This window comes from Ursus maritimus, unplaced genomic scaffold, assembly GCF_017311325.1.
Source record: "Ursus maritimus isolate PB19 unplaced genomic scaffold, ASM1731132v1 scaffold_3, whole genome shotgun sequence".
Lineage (NCBI taxonomy): Eukaryota > Metazoa > Chordata > Mammalia > Carnivora > Ursidae > Ursus > Ursus maritimus.
The window spans coordinates 97,858,741-97,879,389 of NW_024425563.1; the positions used below are offsets into that span (position 1 = coordinate 97,858,741).

Here is a 20,649-nt window from a genome sequence, read left to right on the forward strand (position 1 = left end):
CAAAATATAAATATGTCAATCTTAACAACCTAAGCTCTCTATAACCACAAGCAATTGTGACTATTTTACTTTCCCCAAATTCTCTATATGAGAAGACAGATCCTTGCTCATATTATCAACATTTGCCCAATATGTTATGTAAAATATGTTGGGTAGATAAGCACTGATATGAAGATAATAAAACTGACCATAAAAGTATTATAATACAGAATACACTTGTGGAATAATGGGAAATCTTCATTATTTCAACATTCTTTTTTGATATCTCCTCAAACCAGTACACATCATGAAATTTCCCTGTTGCCCTCTGAACTGATATCATAAAGAATTATAAAGTATCACAAAGAATACAGTATAGTACATCAGAGTGATTTTGTAAAATCAAACAGGACAGATGTTAAGCTGAAGCAGACCTTCAAGAAGGGCTGTAGATTCGGAAAAAAAGTTTTTTGTTTTTTTTTTAATGGACTATTTTTTAAATCCTTTTAAAATGAGACCATCATAAAACTAGACCTAGGAAATGTAAAATCACTAGACTTATGTATCAAACATATACAACGAAGTTAAAGAAAGCATTTTAAAAATGTAGCCAAATATTTAAAATATTATTTACCTAAGGTAAAGCTTTTGAAACCACTGTTCATTATGAAGCAATTCAGAAGATGGCAGACCACAGTCTAACAATTTAACATAATATGATTATGAGATCAGATCATCATGAAGACACGCAATTTTATTTTTAATTTGAATCTGTATAAAAGTTTAAGGCAAATTGAAAAATCCACCAAAATCTACTATGTATTGGGGCGTGTGGGTGGCTCAGTTGGTTAAGCGTGTGCCTTCAGCTCTGGTCATGACTGGGCTCCCTGCTTGGTGGGGAGTCTGCTTCTCCTGCTGCTCCTCACCCTGTTCATGTGCACGCTCTCTCTCTCAAATGAATAAATAAAAGCTTTTAAAAAAAATCTACTGTACATTAAACTAAAGTAAAATTGTTGGAAACAATAACACAGAATCCACAGAAATTATCCAGTCTTTAGAATCAGTATAGACAGTGATTAATAAAGTCATTAGCATTTAGAATGTTTAAATTATAATCCAGTACTAAAGGTAATAAGAGCCAACAGGCAGTATGCCTCTCTTCCCCCACCGTGTTAGGTAAATCACACAACACTTCTGCTGTCTGGATCAGTTCACTCAATTAGCTCTCTGGATCTGAGAGAGCACAATTTCTTTTGAACCCCTGCCTCCTTTGATATACCTGCTTTACTTAGGCTAGATGGCCAAGCTCATCCTATATGAAATTATGTACCCTTTTCTGTCTTTTTATATGAAACTTTCTACAAAATTTAAAAATGAAAAAGACAGAAATGACATCTGTAAAATGGTGAAGTAGTATACTTCAAGCCACATTCTACCACGGAAATGCTGACAAAAATGGCCCAAAACAGTCAGAATCAAATTTGTTGAAACTTTGGAAAATACCTAATTTTTACACCAATTAAGAAAATGCTGAGTCGACAGAAGTTGACTTATGCACAACACTTAAAGAATCTTTTATCAGAATACTAGCTAACATCAAGCTAAGGACATGAGACATGAGAGATCACATACAACAAAGAATATAGTCTTTACAAAGGTAGTTTCGATAAGTCACTAAACAAACAACTACAACCCACAAGAGCAACAAAAACAAACACAAAAGAGGTGGAGAAATCTGCCTTCATGATTACTACCTGACAGAATATTAAAAATGTAGTTTTCAAAAAAAAAAAAAACTATGAAGACTGTGAAGAAGAGAGTATGAACCAAACAGCCAAAACAAAAACAAAAACAAAACAAAAAACAAAATAAAACAAACACCAAACTATCCCTGAGAAAGCACAGAAACTGGATTTACTAGACAAAGACTCTATATCTACTGTATTAAATATACTCATAAAACCAAAGGAAATAATGAACACAGAACAACAACAAAGAGGAAAATGATTCTCAACAAACAGAACATATTAATAAAGTGAAAGAAAGGAAATGAAAAAGAAATTCTGGAATGGACAGTTATAACAATGAAAAGGAAGAACTCACTGCAGGCTTCCAATTACAAATTTGATCTTGTGAAAAAATAAGTGAACTTGAGGACAGGTAACCTGAAATTATCAAGTTAGAGAAGCAGAGAGAAAAAGCAGGAGAAGAAATGAAAGCCTAAAGAGATCTGTGACACATCAAGTGTAACAACATATGTATAATGGGGGTCATAGGTGAGAAAAAAAAGGAAGGAACTAAAAGAACATTTGAAAAATTAATGCCAGTAATGTCCCAATTTGATAAAAGACATATATCTACATATCCAAAAACATCAATGGAATTCAAGTAGAATAAAGGCAAGGAATTCAACAGTGAAACACATTATAACCAATCTGTCAAAAATAAAGTCAAAGAAATTATCTTGAAAGCAGAAAGAGAGCGAGAAGAAAAAAAGGAACTTGACACTTACTACAAGTTCATAAAAAGATTAATACCAGATTTCTTGTTAAAAAAAAAAAACCCATGGAGGTCAGAAAGCAGTGAGATAACATATTTAAAGTATTAAAAGGAAAAAGCTTTCAAGCAGGAATCCTCTATCTGGAAAAGTATCCTTCAGAAATGAAGAAGAAAGTAAAATATTCCAAACACAATGTTTGCAACATCAGCTAGTAACAGGACGACAGATAGTAATTCAATGCTATGCAAAGAAATAAAGAGCAGGGGTAAACTCATCTCCACAGATATAAGGCAATAATATATTTGTATTTTTATTCTTTTAACTCCACTTTTTTCAAGTATATGATTAAAAAGAAATAACATAATTATAAATCTATATTAGTGGTAAACAATGTATAATAATGCAATTACTGAGAACATCGGAGGAAGGAACAAACTATACTGGAGCAGAGTTTTGGTACACTGCTCAAACTAGGCCAGTACTCATTCAAACTATACAGTTACATATTCAAGTTATTAACTGTAAAACTCAGGAAAGCTGCTAAGAAAATAACTGGAATATATTCAGAAAAGGAAAGAAAATAAAATCAAAAATCCTATTTTATAGTCAATTACACATAAGAAAAATCAGTAACAGAAGCATTAAGAAATAAAAAAGATAAAAGAGAACTTCTGGTTTATAGTCCAACATGAAAGGCACTAGGATGCTGTCACTCCTGTCCTCACAAGAAAAGAGGTAAACATACTGAGACTCACAAACTCTTCTTTGATTCATCAGATAACTGAGGTCTCAAGGAAAACTGCTGGCCACACAACTGCAGAGAAAAAAAGGTAGATAGGAGACTTACTGCTTCCTAGGGCAGAAGTCCCACAGCGAGAGCTTGCCAAGGGAAGCTAGTACCAGTAGGAAAAAACTGCAACTTAGAATCTGTTGAAGGCTCACAGTGAAAAAGTTCAAGTATTAAAAAATTCCAGCTCATAGGGACCTCCACACTTTCATGAGTTTTGCCTCCATCAGTCCCAAGAGGTTCTCAGGGAGGGGACTGAAAACAAAACCCCTTGTACTTCTAGCATGAGAAAGAACGAAATAAACATTTTGAAATGCACCAAGAACAGTCACTTGTCTTCAATGAAGGTTTGCCCTAAAGAGAAATATTTTACCACAGCTTAAGCACCTTGAGGTTTACCAGCGTCTAAATGATGTTGCAGACTGGAGATATCCAACTCCAACTACCTGTAGGCTTCCTGCACAAACCAGGAAAGAGAAGGAAAAACACTGCTGAAGGTTTCAGACCAAAGGTCTAAACTGTCTAAAATCCTGAGATCTGGTTGTGAGGCAATAGGATGCTTTTTTTATCCTTACAAATTACCACCACATCAACAGGGTATCTTATAAACCAAGAGATTACAACATAAGGATTTTAAATCTCATACCTTATTTAAGGAGAAGACTTTAGGGAAACTCAAAGACAATAAAAGAAACAAAAATGAGAGTATCATGGAAATTTTTAGCCCCTGCAACCTATACTTCTCTTGAAGAGTAAATAGAGCCCAAATCCTAAACAGAGAAACAAATAATATTATAATAAAACATACCTAATTCAGTTCTTACTATGAGGCACATCATGCCCAGTTTTCAATAAAAACTTGCAAGAAATACTAAAAGGCAAAAAAAGTTTCAAGAAACACAGCAAGCCAGGTGTCAGCTGAGCATCTAACTTTTGATTTCAGCTCAGGTCATGATCTCCGGGTCATGAGATCGAGCCCTGTATAACAGGTTCTGATTGAAATTCTCTCTCTCCTTCTTAACCTCTGCCCCTCCCCCCTCCACTCACACCCTCTCTCAAAACAAAATAAATAAAATCTTAAAAAAAAAAAAAAGAAACACAACAAGCATTACAATCATACTTACAAATGGCAGAGACATTGACATTATCAGACTGGAAATTTAAAATACCTATGACAATATGCAAAGGGCTCTAATGGAAAAGGTAGACAACATGCAAGAACAGATGGGCAATATAAGGAGAGAAATTAAAACTCTAAGAAAGAATCAAAAGGAAATGCTAGAATCAAAAACACCATAAAAGAAATAAATGGCTTCCATGAGCTCATCAGGAGATTCAATGTGGCTGAGAAAAGAATCAGACTGGACTGGAGACTGAAATATGTCAGTGGTCACTTCTGACTCTAAAAAGTAAAGTGAAAAAATGACGGGAAAAAAACAAACAGAAAAGAATTTCCAAGAACTGTTGAACATTAACAAAAGTTACAATGTACATACAAAAGGAACCCAGAAGAAAAAGAATGAATGAAATGAAAAGAATCTTTTTAGCAATAGTGGATGAGAATTTTCCAGTTAATGACAGACAAAAGCAGAAATCCAGGAAACTGACAGACAACATGCAGAATAAATACTGAAAAATCTTCACAGGGGTTTACCATATTCAAACTATAGAAAATCAAACAAAAAGAAAATGTTGAAAGAAAGAAGAGGGAGAAAAAAAATTCTTACTAATAGAGAGGAAGGATAAGGTTTACATCGGGGAGGATTCTGAGAAGATGGCAGCGCAGAAGTCTCCCCTCATACACAACAATTTCAGTGGAAGAATCTGTGCCATGTAACTGTTTTGGAATTCGGGAGTCTATGGAATTATGGCAATTTCCAAAAGAAGGCTTGGACAGCAAATTGTTGTTAATTTCAGTCAATTTTGGCTCTTAGCGCAGTAGTGGCTCCCCATCCAACATCCCAAGAACCATGGCCAGCAGCTGTGTTTGTATTTTTGAATTAGTTTGTACACAGCTTGTGGGAGCCAGGATGGGGAGGGGGGAACCACAATCCTGACCTCCAAATATCAGATGTGTGCTTGATTTGCTCACTGCATCTTCTTTCACAAAGATGCAGGTAAGAGGCAGGCGGCCATTACTGCTGCACTTCCTTCTGTGCCACAAGCCCCTCTCACACAAGTTGAGATTACTAACAGGAGACCAGAAAGGGCCTGTGCCCCTTTTCACCTTATTTTTCTCTTTTTCCTTTTTGGGTAGCCAGGCATTAAACAGTAGGATATTCAAAAGCAACATATATGGGAAAAATTAGGAAGTGACCATATATGCACAAGAAAGGTAAAAGATAATACCTGAGAGAACTTAAGTTTACACCTCACATGGACCGTTGGCACAGAAAGAGCCACTGATTTAAAAAAATAAACAAAACAACAACAAAATAAACAAACCCTGGAAAAGGAGAAGAATTCTACACTTACACTATTAGATTCAAGTGCCCAGTGTTCAACAAATCTTAAGACATATAAAGAAACAGTATGGTCCATTCAAGGGAAAAAAGCAAATCAATAGAAACTATCCCTGAAAAACACCTGCTATCAAGTTTACTGGACTAAGACTTTAAAACAACCCCCTGAAAGATGGGAATAGAATTAGAGATGTAGATAAAGTGAAGATTATGTATGAACAAATGGAAATATTAATAAAGAGACAAGAAACATAAAAAGAAACTCTGGAGCTGACAAGTAGAACTGAAGTGAAAAAGTCACTAGAGTGATCTGAAGGCAGATGTGATCAGGCAGAAAGAACAATCAGCCCACTTGAAAACAGAACATTAGAAATTATCAAATCTGAGGAAAAGAAAAAGACTGAGGAAATGTGAGCAGAACCTAAGAAAATTTCTGAACATCATCAAATGGACCACAATATACAGTATGGGAGTCCCAGAAGGAAAGAGAGAATGTATCAGAGCAATCATTTTAATAAATAGTGGCTGAAAACTTCTCAAATTTAATGAAATCATGATTATAAACATCTAAGAAGCTCAACAAATACCAAGTAAGGTGAACTCAAAGAGACTCACAGAAAGACACATTAAAATGAAGCTTCTGAAAGACAAAGAATCATGAAAGCAGGAAGAGAGAAGTAACCTGTCACATACAAAGGATCCTCAATAAGATTATGAGCTGATTTTGCATCAAAAATTTTAGAGGCCAGATGTCATAGGCTGATATATTCAATGTGCTAAAAGTTTTTTTTTGTTTGTTTGTTTGTTTTTAAGTATCAACCAAGACTCCAATAACATGCAAAATGGTCTTTCAGGAGTAAGGGAAGAATTAAGACATTCCTTGATAAACAAAAGCTAAGGGAGTTTGTTACCACTAGACCTGCCCTGCAAGAAATGCTCAAAGGAGTCCTGCAGGGTGAAAGGGAAGGACACAAGAGAGTAACTTGAAGCCCTATGAATAAAGACCTTGATAAAGGTAAATATATGAGTAATGCTAAAAGCTACTATTATTGTAAGATTGGATTCTAACAGCAATGTTTACATGATTTAAGAAGCTATTTAAAAACAATTAGTCTAAAAGTTCGTATTACTGTAACTTTGGTTTGTAACTTCACACTTTACTTTCTGCATAATTTGAGAGAGTAAATTCATTTAAAATAATTATTAGTTTATATTTGTGGGCAATTTATAAAGTCACAATTTTATGACACCAGCAATGGAAAAGGGTGGGAACAGAACTGTTAAAGCACACACAAAAAAGACAAAGATACTTTAAGAAAACAAAATTATAGATCATATCACTAATAAACACTGATGCAAAACTCAACAAAATACTAACAAACTGAATTCAGGAGCATATTAACAGGATAATAAGCCATGATTAAGTGGGATTTATTACCAGAATGCAAGGATAGATCAACATACAAAAAATCAATCATTGTAAGACACCACATTAACAGAATGAAGGGACCAAAAAACCCACATGACCATCTCATTTGATGCAGAGAAGTCATTTTACAAAATTCAACACCCTTTCATGGAGAAAGACACTCAACAGTGCAAAAATAGGAGGAAAATCCCACCATATAATGAAAGACACACACATATATATCATCAATAGCCAATATCACATTCAGTGGTGAAAGACTAAAAGCTTTTCCTCCAAGACCAGGAACAAAACAAGGATGTACACCTTTGCCATTTCTCTTCAACAAAGTACTGGAAGTTCTAGCCAGTGCAGTAGCAGTAAGGCAAGAAAAAGAAATAAAAAGTATCCAACTGGAAAAGAAGTAAAATTATTTTGGTTCACAGATGATGTAACATTATATGTAGGAGTAAAGATTCCACAAATAAAACTGTACAAACAAATTCAGCAAACTTGCCAGATACAAAGACAGCTGCATTTCTATATACTATAACCAACAGCATGAAAAGGAAAATATGAAAATAATTTCACTTAAGATAGCATCAAAAAAAAAAAAAAAACACCTAGGAATTAACTTAACCAAAGAGGTGAATTATTTATACCATGAAAATAACAGAGCACTGCTGAGAAAATAAAGAAGACATAAATGAATGGAAATGTACCCATGTTCACAGATTAGACGACTTAATATTGTTAAGGTGTTAATACTATCTGGCAGAAATGGAAAACCAGATGCTAAAAACCATGGAATTGCAACTGACTTCAAATAGGCAAAGCAATGCTGAAAGAAGAACAAAACTGAAAGACTCTCATTTTCAAATTTCGAATCTCACTTTACAAAGCTATTATCAAAACCGTATGATCAAACAGTGTGGTACTGGTATAAGGACAGGCATACAGAAAAATGAAATAGAAGAGTCCAGAAATAAACCCATATATCTATGGCTAGCTGACTTTCAACAAGGGTACCATCACAATTCACAGTCTCCAAAAAATGCTGCTGGGACCACAGAACACCCACACTTCAGTGAAGACTGGATCCATATTTCACAGTATATAAAAAAAATTACCTCAAAATCAATCTTTGACCTAAATGCATAGGTAAATCTTCAAAATTCTTAGAAGAAAACAAAGGAGTATACAAAAAAGATCACTAAACAATTTAAGATTACTCTTCAAGGAGAAAGAAAGAAAGAAAGAAAGAAAGAAAGAAAGAAAGAAAGAAAGAAAGAAAGAAAGAAAACAACTTATCCCAAAGATTAGAAGAAACGAAATAATAAAAATTAAAGCAGATGTCTTCTTTGGAAAAATGTCTTTTCATGGCTTCTGCCCATTTTCTGGGTTGGATTATTTTGGATTATTTGTTTGGGTGTTCAGTTTTACAAATTCTTTACCTATTGTGGATACTAAACCTTTATCAGATGTATCATCTGCAAGTATCTTCTCCCATTCCATAGGTTGCCTTTTAGCTTTGTTGATTGTTTCCTTTGATGTGCAAATCTTTTTATCTTGATTAAGTCCCAATAGTTTATTTTTGCTTCTGTTTCCCTTGCCTCTGGAGACATGCCTGGGTTCTCTTCTAGGACTTTATACATTCAGGTCTCACATTTAGGTCTTTAGTCATCCTTTCACATGTAACTGTCCAGTTTTCCCAACACCATTTGTTGAAGAGACTGTCTTTTTCCCTTTGGATATTCTTTTTTGCTCTGTTGAAGATTCACTGATTGTATAGCTATGAGTTCATTTCTGGGTTTTTTAATCTGTTCCACTGATCTATGTGTCTATTTCTGTGCCAGTACCATACCATTTTGATCACCATAGCATTTGTAATATAACTTGAAGTCCAGAATTGTGATGCCTCCAAGCTTTGCCTTTACTTTTCAAGATTGTTTTGGCTCTTCAGGGTCTTTTGTGGTTCCATACAAATGTTAGGATTGTTTGTTCTAGTTCTGTGAAAAATATATTTTGGTATTTTGAAAAGGGTCGCATTAAATGTATAGATTGCTTTGGGTGGTATAGACATTTTAACAATATTTGTTCTTCCAATCCAAGGGGGAGGTTTGTAGGGGGATGGGTTAAATGTGTGATTGGGATTAACGAGTGTACTTGTCATTATGAGCACAGGGTGATGTATGGAAGTGTTGAATTACTAGAATGTACACCTGAAACTAATATAACATTGTATGTTAACTAACTGGAATTAAAATAAAATCTTACAAAAATGAAAGCAGAAATAAATGGAATAGGGAATAGGAAAAAATAGATATTAGTAACAAAAATGACGGCTGGTTCTTTGAAAAAGTAAATTGATAACTTTTAGCTAGATAAGCAAGAAAAAAGAGAGGCTCAAATAAGTAAAATTATAAATGAATGAGGAGACATTACAACTGATAGCGCAGAAATACAAAGGATCATTAGAGACTGCTATGAATAACAATATGCCAAAAACTTGACAACCTGGACATGAGTACCTTCCTTAAAAAAAAAAAAAAAAGATTTTATTTATTTATTTGAGAGAGAGAGAGAGAACAAGCGGGGAGAGAGGGGTAAGGGCAGAGGTGGAGAGAAAGAGAGAGAATGTCAAGCATACTCCACGCTGAGCGCAGAGCCCAACATGGGACTCCATCTCATGATGCTGAGATCATGACTTGAGCTGAAATCAAAGAGTCAAATGCTTAACTGACTAAATCACCTAGGCATCCCAGAAATGGGTACATTCTTAAAACATACAATCTAACAGGACTGAATCATGATGAAATAGAAAATCTGAACAGATCAATAGCAATAGAGATTGAATCAGCCCCAAAACAAAAATCCCAGAACCAGGTATCTTCACTGGTGAATTCTGCCAAACATTTTTAAAAAAATTAATGTTAATACTTCTCAAATTCTTCCAAAGAACTGAAGAACGGGTTACATGTCCAAACTCATTTTACATGTCCTGATACCAAAGTTAGATAAGGAGACTACAAGAAGTGAAAACTATAGACCAATATCTCTGATGAATATAGAAGGAAAGATTCTCAACAAAATACTAGCAAACCAAATTCAATAGCACATTAAAAGCTTCATACCCTATGATCAAAGAGCATTCATCCCTGGAATGCAAGGATGGTTCAACATATGCAAATCAGCAAGTGTGATACATCACATTAGTAGAATGAAAAATAAAATCCCGCGATCATCTCAACTGATGCAAAAGTATTTGGCAAAATTCAATAGCCACTCACAATAAAAACTCCTAATAAACAGGGTATAAAAGGAAAGAACTCCAACATAATAAAAGCCATATACGACAAGCCCACAGCTAACATCATACTCAATGGTAAAAGGTTGAAAGATTTTCCTCTAAGATCAAGAACAAGGCAAGGGTGCCTACTCTCACCATTCCAATAAAATCATAGTATTAGAAGTCCTAGACCAAGCAATCAAGCAAGAAAAAGAAATAAAAGGCATTTGAATAAAAAGTGAATAAGTAAACTGTCTCTGCAGATGATGTGATCTTATATACAGAAAACCAAAAAGACCACCAAAAAAATTGTCAGACCTAATAAACGAATCCAGTAACCTTGTGGGACATAAAATCAACATACAAATATCAACTGCATTTCTATACAACAATGACATATCACTTTAAAAGAAATAAAGAAAACAATCCCACTTATAATAACATCAAAAATAATAATATACTTAGGAAAAATTTAAACAATAAGGCAAAAGATCTATACGCTGAAAACAGTAAGATATTGATAAGGAAACTGAAGACTCACAAATAAATAGAAAGATATCCCATGTTCATGAATTTAAAGAATCAACACTGTTAAAATGTCCATACAACCCAAAGCAATCTATGGATTCAATACAATCTCTACCAAGATTCCACCAGCATTTTTTACAGAAATATATTTAAAAAATACTAAAACTCTTATGCGACCACAAAAGACCCTGAATAGCCAATGTATTTCTAAGAAAGAAGAAAACACTTCTAATTTCAATGTACATTACAAAGGTATAGTAATCAAAACAGTATGGTACTGGCATAAAAACAGTCACAGATCTATGGAACAGAACTGAGAGCCCAGGAAATAAACCCATGCACATAAAGTCAAGGAGAAAAGAATACTCAATGGAGAAGAGATAGTCTCTACAATAAATTGTACTGGGAAAACCAAACAGTAAGTCACATGCGAAAGAATGAAACTGGACTCCGATCTCACACCACTCACAAAAATTAATTTGAGTTGGATTAAAGATTTAAATGTAAGATATAAACCACAAAATTCCTAGAAGAAAACATACAAGAAAGCTCCTTGACAGTGAACATGCCAATGACTTTATGAATAGGACACCCGAAAGCACAAAAAATGAAAACAAAACAAACAAAAAAACATGTGGAACTACGTCAAACTAGGAACGTTCTTCACAGTGAGGGAAAAATTGTCCGTGTGTGTGTGTGTGTGTGTGTGTGTGTGTGTCCATACACAATGGAACAGTATTTAGCTATGAAAATTAAGGAAATTCTGCCATTTGCAACAAAGTAGATGAACCTTGAAGGCATTGTGCTAAGTGAATTAAGTCAGACAGAGAAAAATAAATACTTATGATCTCATTTACATATAGAATAGACAAAAATCACTCACAGGAACAGCGAACTGATTGGTGGTTGCTGGGGTAGCAGGTGAGGCCTGAGGAAAATGTATAAAAGTAGACAAAGGGTACAAATTTGTAGTTATAAGAAGGATAAGCACACGGATATAATGTAGAGTGTGAGTTATGTGGGATATAATGTGAGTATAGTTAATAATAATGTAGTGTATCTTTGAAAACTGCTAAAAGAAAAGATTTTAAAAGTTCTCACTATAAAAAAATAAGATAAAATAAATTGTAACTATAAGAGATCATGTGTTAACTTTGTTGTGATCATTTATACATATTTGTACATACACACACACGCACACACACACACACACAAAATCCTTATGTCATACTTCTTAAACTTACATACTGTTATATGCCAATTTGTTTCAATAAAGCTGGAAAGATAACAAAAATTGGGCAAAGAATTTGAATACAGTTTTCTCCAAAAAAGATATACAAATGGCTGATAAGCACATGAGATGTTCAACATCATTAGTTATTAAATGCATACCAAGCCCACAATGCCTCATTTCAATTGTATATCATCTCTTTCCTCTTATGAGTTCAACTTTACTTTCAAGGTCTTCTAAGGACTATTAAATGCTTATTAATAGCACTTATTAAACACACTGGGTACAAAGACCTCATAACTCATGGATGCTAACAGTGAGTCCTTGAAGAGCTAAAGAAAGAGTCTTACTGTGATACTTTGTCTCAGTCTCATAGACTAACTTTCAAAATTTTCTGGAGAGGGAGAAAGGTAGTAAAGAAGATAAAAGACAGTGAAAATGGGGTTGAACTCTCATTTTTTTCCTGTAAAGCTTCACATCTCAGTTTTGTCTAAAAATTCAATCCTAGATGGCAAAAAGCCAAACCAAAATCAAACCAAAACAAACAAAACCCCGAAAAATTGAAGAAATGGGTGAGCACAATCAAACATCAGCAGCAGAGGAATCAAGGACAGAGTAAGGAGGAAAGGAAAACAGCAAGCAATATCATTTGAGATGGAAAGAGGATGAGTCCTATTGCCAAGGGGACCCAATAAAAACATATGGAGAGTTATTCCACAGAGTTTATTCATAAACGGGCCTTTTATAAATATACATATAGGTACAAAATCAATTCTTTGTTTTCAAGAAAACATTGGGCCTCCACTCTGTCTTATTAGGAAAAGCACTGTAAGCTGTTAGAATGGTCCCTCTGGTCTATAATATTAACTCATGTTATTAGATGCTTTTACAGATTAAATCTTTATAACAGCTAAATATCACAACAGACATTTCTTTATACTAAATTCTATTCTTTAGTGAATTACCACAGCAAGGCTTAGTTATTATTGAGAGTGCCAACTTTTTATTAAGAAGAATTTTATTTGGGGGCCTATCAGAACTAAGAGAACATGAAACATATTCAGATCTATAACATTTACTTTCAAAAAATGCTGCAGGTAATTCCCATGTCTTCAAAATTTGCTTTTTGTTTTCAATTTGTTTTCATTAAAGAATTGTATATACTTACCTGAAAATGTAAAGAACAATTCATTTTGCAAACCAGCTCTTTGCATTTTAACACGATGGCATTCCGACTTCAGTAAAGAAACTTCACAGGAAAGGTCAAGAACCAATTTGCTTAAAATCTGAAGAAGTTTCTTCTCAAAGGAAATATTATAGATACTATTGCAGGGAGCTGCATGATATCGAGCTGTGAACTGGTAATAATAATGAGGCTCACGATAAGCTGTAAAAAATTAAAGAACAACACAAAAGTCATTATTTAAACGATTAAAATATATTGCAACTACTAAGAAATCATTGCTTGGAATAAGTTCATAGTATTTTTATATCCATACTGAGGAAACAGGGATACAGGGATTATGTCACATGTCCGATGCCTATGGTATCAAAACTAAGATTCTGGGTGCCTGGGTGGCTCAGTTGGTCAAGGGTTCAACGCTTGATTTCAGCTCAGGTCAAGATCTCAGGGTTGTGAGGTTGAGCCCCATCTCAGGCTCTGTGCTCAGCAGGGAATCTGAGATTCTCTCCCTCTTCCTCTGGCCTCCCCCACTCCCCACTGGTTTGCTCGCTTGCCCTCTCATGCTCTCTCTCAAAAATAAATAAATTTTCAAAAAAACCAAAACTAAGATTCTAACCAAGAAGCCTACCCCATACATAGTTTGTGCCCTTAACCAATACATTATTCTTCCTAAAACTTAGGAATAAAAGTTCTCTAAGTTTAAATATTCATCTTAAAATAAACACTAGCCCTGTAATTACTAACTATAGGGAAAAACTAGTATGTTTCTCATAAATCTACCAGTTTTATTGAGTTCCATTACAATATCTGAAACTGAGAATGTTTTTTCTAACCATTTTGAAATCTCACTGAAATAGGAGAAATATAAAAATGATAGGAATCCATAATTTTATATATATATGTATATATGTGTGTGTGTATATATATATATGTGTGTATATATATATATATATATAATGTAACCACATTCTGTGACACAATGACAACAAAATCAAAATCAACAACGAAAATCTGTCAAACCCTTTAAAATAAAATACTGCTAAATAAAAAATGGCATATCCAATGAAGTAATGATGACTAAAAATATTAAAACAATTATAGCAGCATGACAAGACAGTTGGAGAAACGGTACAAGCCCATTTCCCAATGACAGTAATGTCAATTACTTTTAGAAAACAACCATTATAACCTCTGACAATGGTCCTAATGTAAGCAGAAAGAGATGGGGGTTCCCAGAAAAAGAAAGACATAGCTTTCTGGGCATAAGAAAAGTGATTTCAGGCCCCGGCCATCTTAGGAAAGCATATAGGAATGAACAGCCTGTGCCAGACCAGGAGACAGTCTAATTGTATCAGGAACAATAAATTAATGATAAAATTCCCAGTGCTATTTTGATCAGAAACTCCAATTTCCAAAGATGGCGGGGGAGTAGGGGACCCCTTTTCCAGCTGGTCCCCTGAGGCGAGCTGGATAGGTACCAGACCATCCTGAACATCCACAGAATCAGCCTGAGACGCAGGAAGATACATCTGGATCTGTACAAATGAACATCTCCAGCAGTGAGTATTGAGGTACGAAGCCGTGAAACCGCGCACGGATATCAAAAGATAAATGGAAGGGGGAGGGAGCTGCCGCATTCGGGCACCAGGAAGAGGTAGCCACATGCACGGGGGAGTGGGCGGACTAGAGAGCGGACTGAGACCATGAGCCAGGGAACGTGGGCGACCAGTCTGACAGCCGGAGCTTTGGAGCGCCCTCGAGCCACACTGAGACGGAGCTCCGGAGCGCGGGGGCGGGGGCGGCTGGCGACTGGCGGTGTTAGAAACACAAAGGACAGAGACGCGCCAGCCCTGGAAGTGAGGGCTGGGACTCCGGCGGTGGGGTGCACATTCAGGGACGCTGCAGGGTTGAGCAGCACCAACAGAAACAGAGTTAAAATGGCCAGAACATCAATGGAGAAGAGTCTGCGATCCCTCTGTTCTGAGACAAAGGCTGAGATTCGGCTACTGCTGCTCAGACTCTCAGAAGAGGCACAGCAAACTGCCAGGGAAAGCCACCAGAGAACAAAAGCCTGGAAATACCGGCTCAAGGTGTGCCCATCCCCATCCCCCATCCCAGGGGACACGGAGACTCTACCCAAACAGGGTTGCCTGAGTATCGGCGGGGCAGGCCCTTCCCCCAGAAGGCAGGCTGAAAAATCAAGAAGCCCATATCCCTAAGGTCCCTATAAAACAAGTGTGCACTGCCTGAGTCCTGGTCAATAATTTGGGCTCTGGACAAGCCCGCAACCTCTCCTCATTAGAATGATGAGGAGGAGAAATCTCCCCCAGCAAAGAAAAGACAATGAGTCTGTAGCCTCTACCACAGAACTAATGGATATGGATATAACCAAATTATCAGAAATGGAATTCGGAGTAACAATGGTCAAGATGATGTGCAGACTTGAAAAAAGTATTAACAAAAATGTTAATGAGAATATAGAATCTCTAAGGGCGGAAATGAGGGCGAATCTGGCAGAAATTAAAAATTCTATGAGCCAAATGCAGTCAAAACTAGAGGCTCTGACGGCCAGGGTGAATGAGGCAGAAGAATGTATCAGCGAATTGGAGGATGGGTTAGTAGAAGAGAAAGCTAAAATAAAAACGTGGCTCAAAAAAATCCAATCTCAAGAATGTAGGTTATGGGAGATTACTGACTCAATGAAATGTTCCAATGTCAGAATCATTGGCATCCCTGAGGGGGTGGAGAAAAACAGAGGTCTAGCAGAGATATTTGAAAAAATTGTAGCTGAAAACACCCTAATCTAGCAAAGAAAACAAGCTTTTGTGTCCAAGAGGCAGAGAGGACCCCTCCCAAGCTCAACCACGACAAACCTACACCACGTCATGTCATAGTGCACTTCGCAAATATTAGATCCAAGGATACGGTATTGAAAGCGGCCAGGGCAAAGAAATTTCTCACGTACCAAGGCAAAGGTATCAGAATTACGTCAGACCTGTCTACACAGACCTGGAATGAGAGAAAGGGTTGGGGGGGCATTTTTAAAGCTCTTTCAGAGAAAAACATGCCGCCAAGGATCCTTTATCCAGAAAGGCTGTCATTCAGAATTGATGAAGAAATAAAGACCTTCCAGAACAGCCAGTCATTGACCAATTTCATAACCAAGAAACGAGCCCTACAGGAGATATTAAGGGGGCTTCTATAAAGGTAAAAAGGCCCCAAGAGTGATACAGAAGAGAAAGTCACAATCTATAGAAACAAAGACTTTAGAGGCAACATGGCATCATTAAAATCATATCTCTCAATAAACAGTCTCAATGTAAATGGCCTAAATGCTCCCATAAAGTACCACAGGGTTGCACATTGGATAAAAAGACATGACCCAGCCATTTGCTGTCTACAAGAGACTCATTTTGAACCTAAAGATACATCCAGACTGAAAGTAAAGGAATAGAATACCATCTTTCGTGCCAATGGACCTCAAAAGAAAGCTGGGATAGCAATTCTCATATGAGACAGATTGGATTTTAAACTAAAGACTATAGTTAGAGACACAGAAGGGCACTATATTATTCTTAAAGGATGTATCCAACAAGTGGATATGACAATTATAATTATATATGCCCCCAAAAGGGGAGCAGCAAGATACACAAGCCAACTCTTAACCACAATAAAGAGACATATAGATAAAAATATGCTAATAGTAGGGTACCTCAACACTCCACTATCAGCAATAGACAGATCACCTAAGCAAGAAATCAGCAAAGAAACAAGAGCTTTGAATGCCATACTCAACGAGTTGGACCTCATAGATATATATAGAACACTACACCCCAGAACCAAAGAATACTCATTTTAATGCCCATGGAACATTCTCAAGAATAGACCATGTTCTGGGTCACAAAACAGGTCTCAACCGATACCAAAAGACTGAAATTATTACCTGCATATTCTCAAACCACAATGCTTTGAAATTGGAACTCAACCACAGGAAAAATTTGGAAGAAACTCAAACACATGCAGACTAAGAACCATCCTGCTCAAGAATGATTCGATAAACCAGGAAATCAAAAATCAATTTAAACAATTTATGGACACCAACGAGAATGAAAACACAATGGTCCAAAAGTTATGGGATACTGCAAAGGCAGTCCTAAGAGGGAAATACATAGGCATCCAAGCCTCGCTCAAAATAATAGAAAAATCTAAAATGTAGTTTTTACATTCTCACCTCAAGAAGCTGGCAGCAACACAGGAACAGGCCTAATCCACGCATGAGAAAGCAGTTGATCAAGATTAGAGCAGAAATCAATGAATTAGAAAACAGGAGTACAGTAGAGCAGATCAACAGAACTAGAAGCTGGTTCTTTGAGAGAATCAATAAAATTGACAAACCACTGCCAAGACTTATCCAAAAGAATAGAGAAAGGACCCAAACAAATAAAATTATGAATGAAAAAGGAGAGGTCACAACCAACACTAATGAAATTGGACGGACTATTAGAAACTTTTATCAACAGCTTTATGCCAATAAATTAAGCAATCTGGAAGAGATAGAGGCCTTCCTGGAAACGGATAAACTACCAAGACTGAAACAGGAAGAAACTGATTTTTTAAATAGGCCAATTAATTATGAATAGATGGAAAGAGTGATAAAAAAAACCTTCCAAAAAAAACCTCCAGGACCGGATGATTTTCCCGGGGAATTCTACCAAACATTCAAAGAAGAAATAATATCTATTCTCCTAAAGCTATTTCAAAAAATAGAAACAGAAGGACGGCTACCAAACTCATTCTATGAGGCCAATATTACCTTGATCCCCAAACCAGGCAAAGGCCCCATCAAAAAGGAGAATTACAGACCGATTTCCCTAATGAATATGGATACTAAAATCCTCAACAAGATCCTGGCTAATAGAATCCCAACAAGATCCTGGCTAATAGAATCCAACGGTACATTAAGAGGATTATCATCATGACCAAGTGGGATTCATCCCTGGGATGCAAGGGTGGTTCAACATTCGCAAATCAATCAGTGTGATAGACCATATCAGCAAGAAAAGAGTCAAGAACCATACGATCCTCTCAATAGATGCAGAGAAAGCATTTGAGAAAATACAGCATCCTTTCCTGATTAAAAACCTTCAGAGTGTAGGAATAGAGGGTACATTCCTCAATCTCATAAAAACCATTTATTAAAAGCTTACAGCAAATATCATTCTCAATGGGGAAAAGCTGGAAGCCTTTCCCTTAAGATCAGGAACACTACAAGGATCCCCACTCTCGCCACTATTATTCAACATAGTACTAGAAGTCTTTGCAACAGCAATCAGACAACAAAAAGGGATAAAAGGTATCCAAGTCGGCAAAGAAGTCAAAATGTCTCTCTTCGCAGATGACATGATACTCTATATGGAAAACCCAAAAGAATTCACTCCGAAACTATTAGAAGTTATGCAGCTATTCAGTAATGTGGCAGCATACAAAATCAATGTTCAGAAATCAGTTGCATTTCTATACACTAATAATGAGACTGAAGAAAGAGAAATTAGGGAATCCATCCCATTTATAATAGCACCAAAAATCATACGTTACCTTGGAATTAACTTAACCAGAGACGTAAAGGACCTATATTCTAGAAACTACAAATCACTCTTGAAAGACATTGAAGAAGACACAAAAAGATGGAAAAATATTCCATGCTCATGGATTGGAAGAATTAACATAGTTAAAATGTCCATGCTACCCAGAGCAATCTACACTTTCAATGCTATCCCGATCAAAATACCGAGGACATTTTTCAAAGAAATGGAACAAATAGCCCTTAAATTTGTATGGAACCAGAAAAGGCCCCGAATTGCCAAGGAATTGTTGAAAAGGAAAAACAAAGCTGGGGGCATCACAATGACAGATTTCAAGCTGTACTACAAAGCTGTGATCACAAAGACAGCATGGTACTGGCACAAAAACAGACACACAGACCAATGGAACAGAATAGAGAACCCAGAAATGGACCCTCGCCTCTTTGGGCAACTAATTTTTGACAAAGCAGGAAAAATATCCAGTGGAAAAAAGACAGTCTCTTCAATAAATGGTGCTGGGAAAATTGGACAGCTACATGCAAAAGAATGAAACTTGACCACTCTCTCATACCATACACAAAGATAAACTCTAAATGGACGAAAGACCTTGATGTGAGAAAGGAATCCATCAAAATCCTAGAGGACAGCATAGGCAGCAACCTCTTTGACATCAGCCACAGCAACCTTCTTCATGACACATCTCCAAAGGCAAGAGAAACAAAAGATAAAATGAAGTTGTGGGACTTCATCACGATAAAAAGCTTCTGCACAGCTAAGGAAACAGTCAAAAAAACTAAGAGGCAGCCCACGGAATGGGAGAAGATATTTGCAAATGATAGTACAGATAAAAGACTGGTATGCAAGATCTACAAAGACCTTCTCAAACTCAATACACGAGAAACAAACAAATCATAAAATGGGCAGAGGATATGAACAGATACTTTTTCAATGAAGACATACAAATGGCCTACAGACACATGAAAAAATGTCCAAAATCATTAGCCATCAGAGAAATTCAAATCAAAACCACACTGAGATACCACCTTACGCCAGTTAGAATGGCAAAAATGGACAAGGCAAGAAACAACAATTGTTGGAGAGGATGTGGAGAAAGGGGATCCCTCCTACATTGTTGGTGGGAATGCAAGTTGGTACAGCCACTCTGGAAGACAGTGTGGAGGTCCCTTAAAAAGTTAAAAATTGAGCTACCCTATGATCCAGCCATTGCACTACTGGGTATTTACCCCAAAGATACAGACGTAGTGAAGAGAAGGGCCATATGCACTCCAATGTTCATAGCAGCTCTGTCCACAACAGCTAAATTGTGGAAGGAGCTGAGATGCCCTTCAACAGATGAATGGATTAAGAAGTTGTGGTCCATATATACAATGGAATATTATTCAGCTATCAAAAAGAACGATTTCTCCACATTTGCTGCAATATGGATGGCACTGGAGGAGATAATGCTAAGTGAAATGAGTCAAACAGAGAAAGACAATTATCATATGGTTTCTCTCATCTATGGAACATAAGAACTAGGAAGATCGGTAGGAGAAGAAAAGGATAAAGAAAGGGGGGTAATCAGAAGGGGGAATGAAGCATGAGAGACTATGGACTCTGAGAAACAAACTGAGGCCTTCAGAGGGGAGGGGGTGGGGGAATGGGATAGGCTCGTGATGGGTAGTAAGGAGGGCACGTATTGC

The 20,649-nt window shown here is 36.4% G+C and overlaps 1 protein-coding gene across 2 annotated transcripts in view; it reads right to left on the minus strand.

Annotated features, from left to right (window-relative positions):
- LOC103674665 (zona pellucida binding protein) overlaps positions 1–20,649 on the minus strand; it is a 121,449-nt gene that overhangs the window by 69,668 nt on the left and 31,132 nt on the right. For both annotated transcript variants that reach the window (XM_040644496.1, XM_040644497.1), the window contains exon 5: positions 13,350–13,568. In XM_040644496.1, the coding sequence (XP_040500430.1) occupies positions 13,350–13,568 (219 nt within the window). The remainder of the gene's footprint in view (positions 1–13,349; positions 13,569–20,649) is intronic.